The 8,141-nt window shown below is 56.5% G+C and overlaps 1 protein-coding gene across 1 annotated transcript in view; it reads right to left on the reverse strand.

The window, feature by feature from the left end:
* Positions 1–7,817, reverse strand: part of PAX3 (paired box 3) — a 93,099-nt gene extending 85,282 nt beyond the window's left edge. Inside the window, exons 1-4 of the mRNA XM_007105348.2 lie at positions 7,455–7,817; positions 5,969–6,204; positions 4,487–4,616; positions 3,168–3,302 (exon numbers count right to left, since the gene is read on the reverse strand). Coding sequence (XP_007105410.1) covers positions 3,168–3,302; positions 4,487–4,616; positions 5,969–6,204; positions 7,455–7,539 — 586 coding nt within the window. The 5' untranslated portion in view covers positions 7,540–7,817. The remainder of the gene's footprint in view (positions 1–3,167; positions 3,303–4,486; positions 4,617–5,968; positions 6,205–7,454) is intronic.
* Between the last annotated feature and the right edge of the window lie 324 nt (positions 7,818–8,141).

An 8,141-nucleotide genomic window follows, 5' to 3' on the forward strand; every position in this document is an offset into this window, starting at 1 on the left:
GCAGGGCGCAGGAGTGGGGGCCGGCCCATTGTGGCGGCGCCCGCGGGCCAGCTCCGCAGCGCCGGGGGAGGAACAGAGACGCCTATTGAGTGGCCGCAGCGCGGGCCGTGCCCACAGCCCCAGTTGCGGCGACCGGGGCTAGGTTCCTACTGCCGTGCCTGCTCGGCTCTTGGGGAGAGGAAGGTTGTGTGTGGGGAGGCCGGTGGGGGGGGGGGATGAGGAGGGTGCTGGGGGGGTGTTCCTGGCTGCCCTACCCTCTCCTTCCACCCTGGCAAAAGAGCTGGAAGCAAAGATCCAGGAGGGGCGCACAGCGTCCGTTGCGCGCCTAGGGCGCACGGGCCTGAGCGCCCCGCGTCGGCCCGAAGCGCTGCTCTTGCTTTGGGCGAGGGACAGGGCAAAGTTGGGAAGGTGAAAGAGGCCATCCAGAAGAAAGGACAAGACCCTGGAGAGAAAAACGAGGGCCGTTCTGACCTCTTTCAGGATACCTCTCTCTCCCTGTGTCCCAGTCTCCGACAAGTAGAGAGAGGTACTCGGGAAAGCCAGTCTCAGAAACATCCGGCAGGCCGGAAAGGAAGCTGGAACCTCCAGAGAGAGCGCGCCGCCCTGGTCATGACACCTAAACGTCCCTCCTCAGCTAGGCTCCTCCTGCCCCGCCTGGGAGCTCAGAGCCCTTCATCAACATTCAGTCTATTTTCCAAGCGGGGCAGCCTGGGACTTTTGCGGCCCAAAGGATAGAGGGAATTTTTTTTTTTTTTGAGGTTTCTAAACTTCCCTTCAAACTACACTCCACTCTGTCCTTTCTCTGGGCCCCTCTTGTCCTCCAGGGCTCATCTGGAAAGGGAGCTAGAGGCACTGAAGAGACTGACGCTGCATCTTCCCTGACAACCCCAAATTAAATTAGACTTCAGCCTCTGAGTTGTGTGTGTGTGTGTGTTTTCAACAGTTCAGCCCCCTCTGGAGAGAATACTCTGACTTTAAAAATGGTAGCAATTGCCCTTGAATGGCAGCGGGCCCAGCTGGACGGCCCAAAAGACTAGAAACATTTTGTAGGTGAAATGGCCACTTTTTCCACGCTGGAAAGTCCATAAAACTTCCTGGCGCAGCAGCTATTGGGGCTCATTGAATAATTCATCCCTCATTGCAAGCCCATAATGTCTATTCTCGGCCCTTTGTGGGGCTGTTTTCTCTTCTTTTCTCCTTGAATTATAAAAAGGTTGCCTTCCTTTGTTCACATCAAGCTGCTGCGAGCCGGAGCTTTGTCTGGGCCGAGCTAAAGTGTGAGTTTCAATGGACTCTCCAGGCTTTGTCTCCCAAGTTCATCTCCAAGTGTAGATTGTGTAGAGAAGGCCTTCTTTGTAAAAGCTGGAAAAGTTGTACAAATGTTTGACCAGCTCATTTGGGGCGTTTTGTCTCCTGGGCCTCGGTTGCCGGTGCTGCGAGGGCTAGCTGTCGAGCTGCGGAGCAGGCGCCTCCAGCAACAAGTAGCCAAGCCTTGCCACCCTTCACCCCCCGTTCCCAAGCCTCTCCTACCCTCTGGGCTCATTGCCCCGCTGCCTGCAGGGGCCCGTTAGGTTTGGGGTTGGCTGGTTTCTCGCCTTCCTCCCTCCCCAGCACCTCCATGATGCATCTAGACCTAGAATAAAAGCTGGGGTCTCTTCTCAGAGACCAGGGCAGAAACGCACCCCTCCAAAAGGAAGGGCTTAAGCTGAGTCCATGGGAGGGCCCTGCTTTAGAAGGAGGGAAGCAACAGCACGTGTATCTATCTCCCCTGCCCAACCTGCCGTGGGTTTTGGTGTCTTTTCTTTATTGCCTGTGTGTGTGCCGGGGCATCTAGGCACCTGTTTATCGCTGAAATCTGTGGTTCGGATTTATAACATTGAAATCTGGGTCCCTTGGAGGTTGTGTACAGAGTTTGCATTGATTTGTAAAGCTGCCGCTCCGGAGGGCCAGCGGTCCGCCCCGGAGTTGAGCAATGAAGGTAAAAGAAGCGACCACTTTCCCGACCCACGGTCGTACCCTGGATGCCACCGGCTGGGGGCTCAGACCCAGCTGGTCGAAGTGGGTGACCGCTCCAAGCCCACCTGGAGGGCCGCCTGCCCTTCTAGGGCAACTCAAAAGTCAACTCAGCCCAACGAAGTCCCGGCCCCGGGCGAGGGAAGGCCACGCATGGGGGAGGGGGGCACCTGGCAACTCCCGGCCCTTTGCGCTTTGGAGGAGGTGCAACCATCCCCAAGGCCAAAAGTGCTGAGACGCAAAACGGCTGAGACTTTCCTGCTGCCGTGAACCCTTCCAGGTTCAACTCCCACGGGGTTGGCTTTCTTCTGTGGGAGTGGGCGTACCTTTAGAGTCTGAAGACACCCCGCAGGCTGCACTTATGACTCCGCGGGGGAGATTTCCTCTCGAGGCTGACAGATCTCAGCCAACAACAAGACAATGGTCCGCACCCCTGGGCGGAGAAAGGGTGGCGGCACCGCGAGCCCAAGAACCCAGACCCCCTCGGTTTGTAACCCAGAGCTAAGGCTTGTTTTACTTCCCAGACACGCACAGCTCAAACCCTACCGCATTTGAAAACCAATTTAAAACAAACCAAGAAACAGTCAACTTACAGATCTACATTTATAAGGCAATCTATGTGGTGCAACCTTGGGACCCCACTGCCTTAAAGAGTTTTGAGCCTCTCTCTCCCTTGTCCTCGTTCCCGTCCCTCTCCCTCTCTCCCTCTCCGCGCCCCCCTCCTCTGATGTGGAAACCCCTTTGGAGACCCGGGCCTTTCCTAAGGGCGGAAAAAGTTCCTTTAACCTCCGGAGGCTCACGGACTGCCCCCAGCCTCACCACCGCTCAGAGACGCCCAGTCCCGTACCCCAGAGGGCAGCAGGGTGGCCCCGCACCCAGAACGCAATTTGCAGTTCTGCCTTCCGTGCGAGTGGTGTAGAGGAAAGGTTTAAAAATAGAAAAAAAAAAAAAAAAAAGAAAAAAAGAGGAAGAAAAAAGTTTTTTGTGTTCACTGTAAGGGCGTCTCTGGTCTTTCACTTGAACGCTCTTGCCCGGGTTCAGGGGATATGAGCGAGAAGGGACCTTGACACGAGCGGGGCCGCGCCGCCCTCAGGACCCCAACGTCAGAGCGTGGAGTTCGGGGAGGCGCAGGCCCCCAGCGCGCCGCCGCTTACCTCGTTCGCTCAGGATGCCGTCGATGCTGTGTTTCGTCTTCTTCTCACTCTCCTCTGCCTCCTTCCTCTCCAGGTCGGCCTCCTCCTCCTCGCCTTTCCCGAATTTACTCCTCAGGATGCGGCTGATGGAACTCACTGGGGGCGGAAGGAGGAAGGGGGCGCTTACGACTGAGACGTGCAGGCCGCGCTGCAAGGGGCCCCCCGGCCCCCAGTCGGGGTACGGCTGGGGGGCCTAGAAGGCCTGCCCTGCACAGCTTGCTTCTGTCTCCTCCAGCGTCTTTAGGCATCCTCGTCCTTCTACACCCCCCCCTCACCGTCCCACTCATACCCCCCATCGCATAATCGGCCCCTAGGACCAGCGAGCCGGGAGCCCGGAAAGCTCGCACCTCCAGGTTAGGGCCGGGAACCGCGGTCTCGGTCCGCTCTCCCCAGTAGGAAGTTTCCCTCCTCGACTCCACAGACGGGTCTCTAGATCTCCAATCTAAGAGATTTCTCCCGCCAGCCACACCGCACCGCCTCAACCTGAAGGCATTGCGCGCCGCGGTTCGCGGTAAGGCAGGAAAAACCAGAGCGGACCCGTCCCCTGCAATTCAACTTTTCTCTTTTTTCTTTTTCTTTTTTTTTTTTTTTTTGAGGCCATAAAGGGTTTAAATTTCAACTGCAGGATCGTTTCCTATTGTAAAAGTCAAAAGAAAATGCACTCTCCCCCATTTATTTTTTCCAGATTCCAGTCTGGTAAACAAATCCATGCTCCGAAATATCTCGTTCTCGCAGGGGGGAAAAGGGAGTTTCCTTTTAATTAAAAACAAACCCGCGCGCCCTCGCCCTGGCCTGCGCTCGCCCCTCTTCTCCCTCCGCCTCCCCCTGGCCGCCGGGGGCGCCGGATGGGGCCCCCGGACTCTCGGGAAAAAATCCCGGCCGTTGCCGAAGCCTCCCCTCCTTGGCGCGCACGGTGAAGTCTCGGTTGGCGCGGCCCCATCTCCCTTCGGTTAGGATTACCAAAACATTTGTTTCTCTTTAAAAGGGAACATCAATATTAATAAACGCTTGGCCTCCGCCTCGCGTTTCCTGCCCTGCCTCTTCGACAGAAATCCTCTTTGGGGAGCCCTCAGCGGCGGTCTCTCAACCCCAGGACAAGCAGCTCATCACTCCCTCCATAAAACGCCAAAAACGTCTAGCTCGTAAATATTTCAGAGCCCTGGGAGGGGCCGTCTTCCGATCGCCCAGATCGATCATTGGTTCAGATGATGGTTCAGATGGACCGCCCGGATAATAGCGACTGACGCCTCGCCCCAGGAAGACGTTAATGAGCCTGGTACCTGAGGGTACGGTGTTTCGATCACAGACCGCGTCCTTGAGTAATTTGTCTCGAATTTCCCAGCTGAACATGCCCGGGTTCTCTCTTTTGTATTCCTCAATTTTCTTCTCCACGTCAGGCGTTGTCACCTGCTTTAAGAGAACAGGCAGGCAGGCGTTGGTACCCAGTCCTCTGGGCCAGATGTGGCGGCCGCACCGCCTCGGGCCTGGAGGACGCTCCTTCTTGCGCCCCCTGGGAAGGTCCTTCTGCTTAGCAAAAGGACCCCTGCTCTCTGGGGCAGTGTACTTTAGAAAGGGGCAGAGAGGAAACCATCTCACCCGGAAGCAGCCTGGGTACTCTTCTCCCCAGATCAGACCCTCAATCGGCTTAAAATAAGAAGAGGTATGACACGTTGGAAGGGGTGTACTTTCTGATCCATGGAAATAAAGAAAGGCAACCCCTTACACTGAATCAACACGAAAACGAAACTAAAAAAGGAATGCTTGAAAGAGGAGCAGAAAAATCAAGTTAGACCTGCAACTTGGGCCTTTCCAAAGGAGCACAAGATTTTAGCTAAGGTGAAGACCAAAATGAAATGCAAAAGGTGAGTGTCCAGGTTTTTTAAAAATTAGAGAGGATAGCAAAGATGGATAATTTTAGAGACTGGCTCTTTTTTTCCCAGTAAAAAGAGTTTCCAGAGATTCTTAGAGAGGTTGCAAAAGGGGGCTGGCATGGCAGGAGGAGAGGCGGTTGTCTGGAAGTCTTCGGTTTACCAGAACTCTCCTTTTGGTTTTGCCCTGTGGCAACTAGAAAATTATACTGGATTTTCTCCACATCCAGAAGAAAAGGCAGACCGTATACAATCCCCTCCCACTCAGCCGTAGCCAGTGTGATTCTCTTTCCTTTTTTAAGGAGAACCAAAATAATTTGAGGATAGCACCAAAGTACCTTTTAAAAGCCAAGTCATTGGCTCATTACAAAGAAAACAAATCACCCTGGCTTTTGACTCCTTGAAGACAATTTGGACTGGAGGCCACTGCGGATGGGAGTTGAGAAACCATTAAAAACCAGAAGTGGCTCCTTGGATTAGTTTTGGAAAAGGCAGTGCGCTGGCTGGGAGCTGGGATGATACTTGGGGAAGAAACCAGCAACAGGTGGGCACACACAGCTTGCACACGTTGGGTGTTTGCCTATTAAAATAATCTGATGGGGATTCCAGGACTCTGAGGCATGAAAAACAAATGCTTTATCACCTTTGCAAAAAGGCTGGAGTTTTTGCTTAGCACTTATCAAGGAGCGCCAGCTAAGAGAGCACTCTAGCCACTTCCCTTCAACCCCCAATACACACACACACACACACACACACACACTCACACACACACCTTCTCAGATTTGGAAAAACTCCTCAGAAAGCCCCAGATGGCAGTCCTTGCCCCCTGCCCATTCTTCCCTAACTCGGGACACTGCAGGCAGGAGGCCTCCAGGGCCAGGACCACGCGCTCACCTTGGGCTTGCTGCCACCGATGGCGCCGGGACGGATGGAACCCGTCTCCTGATATCTGCACAGGATCTTAGAGACGCAGCCGTGGGACACACGCAGCTGGCGGGAGATGACACAGGGCCGGATGCCGTGGTGGGCCATCTCCACAATCTTGTGACGGATGTGGTTGGGTAGTGGCCTGCCGTTGATAAACACACCGCCAAGTTGGTTGACCCGGCCCTGGCCGAGGGGGGTGGACACTGAGAGCAGAAGCGAAGAGAGAGACGCACAGAACGTCATTTCGGGAGAGCAGAGAGCAGCCCAAAAGAGGAACCCACTAATTTCTCACTCCTCCGGCCAATCGCCAGGTTACAGCCTCAACACTGAAACGGCTCCATTCAGGCTCCCAGCCCCAGACCCTGTTTCAACTACACTTGTTCAAATTATTAAGCAATTCAGGGGCACATAATCTTGTGTGAAGGGAACAGCCAGGGCAAAATAACTCACTCCAGTGCTGTCTTCCCTCTGGGCCCAGGAAAGGGGACACCTTGTGGGGGGAGACTCTGAGGCTGGAACAGCCTCCTGACAGAAAGATGTTCACACCCAGGTTTTCTCGAAGTCGCACTAAGCCCTGTCTAATTGGGGCAACTTTCTTTCTAAGGCGCTTGGAGGAACTGACAGCCCTTCGGGTCTCTGGCTAAGAGGGCCGCAGCCGAAGGTCAAACAGGGTCCTGAAAGCAAGCCGCAGGTGTCAGTGCGTGTCACCTGTTACACCTCGGGACAGAGGCGACAGTCGGGTCTGCTCGCAGGTCCCCTCGCCTCCGCTGGTGCCCTGGATATTACGTCCTACTCTGGACTGAGGGCCAAGGCTAGACGCCACCCGGTCAGCATCCCGGCTCGGGCGCCTCAACCTCGCAAATTGCCTAGAAAGTGTCGGGCTTGCAAATCTTCTTGCCTCCCTGGGATTCCAGAACCTTCAGGCTAACTGAAAGGCAGTTCCCCAAACGGGTTGTGGAAACTTCGAGATGCCGCTGGAGATGAATGGAATTCTAATAAATGAATCAATTAACACTAAATTTTCCAAACACCACCCCAACTTCGCCGCGGCAAGAAATTCCTCCCGGAATTAACAAAAGTTTAGCAAACATGGGAGCAACCGGGACAGTCGTGAGATGCCTTCGGGTGGACAAAACGCTGAGAAGTTGCTTTCTGGTGCTCGGAAGCCGCCGGATCCTCTCCCCACCGCGGCATTTCCAAAACAACGGGGGAAAGCGGAACGGCCCAGGAGCAGGCCTGACGGCCAAGCTCCGCGAGAAGTTGAGGAGAGAAGGGCGCTTCGTTTGCCCAGAGAAAATCGAGTCGGGATCTTGCCCGACTGTTCCCTCCTGGGGCGGGGGTACCCCGGGAATGGGCTCCTGGACGCGCCAGCGGAGCCTGTGGAGACCCGGGGCCGGGTGGAGCAGCCCCGCCGCGGCCCCGGGATCTGCGCGGCGCTGAGGCCCTTTCTTACCTTCCAGCGGGAACCCGCTGCGCGGGTAGTTCTGCCCCGGGCCCGGCCGCATCATCCTGGGCACAGCTCCGGCCAGTGTGGTCATCCTGGGGACAGCGCCGCTTGGAAATTATATCCAGGTGAAGGCGAAATAGAAAGACGAGAGAGGCGCTGGTGACCCTCGGCAACTCCCCCGAGCGTGGAGAGCCCCTCCCCAAAAAGACTGGAGCGAGAGGGACACGGGGAGGGGGTTGCTCGCTCCCAGTCCAGAGAGAGGCTCGAGGTGGAACCGGGGAAGGGGGCGGGCAGGGAGGGCCCAGAGTCCAGGATTCCGAGCCCAGGGCGGAAAAGTTTGGTGCGAAGCTGGGCGAGCGGCCCCGCGGCTGGGAGCGCTGGGGAGGGGGCTCGGAGCGCCGCGACGAGCCGGGGCGGGGGGGGGGGCCGGGGGCGGTGCGCGGCTGGCCTGAGTCTCCTCCCGTCGTGACACCGAGTGCGGGGATCCGGGCTCGGGAGCATTTATTAGTTCTTTCACCCAAAGCTTGGTCAGGAGCCCTGAGCTGCGATTGGCCGACGGGGAGACCGTCCCGGGTGGCGGAGACACGCGCTGATTGGGCGACAGCGGCCACTTTCTCTTCCCATCCCCGGCGGCGCCGAAGCCTCGGCAGGCCCGGAGAGGAACCTGCGCTGCGCCTCTTCCCCGGGAAGAGA

The sequence above is a fragment of the Physeter macrocephalus genome, chromosome 2 (genome assembly GCF_002837175.3).
Source record: "Physeter macrocephalus isolate SW-GA chromosome 2, ASM283717v5, whole genome shotgun sequence".
Lineage (NCBI taxonomy): Eukaryota > Metazoa > Chordata > Mammalia > Artiodactyla > Physeteridae > Physeter > Physeter macrocephalus.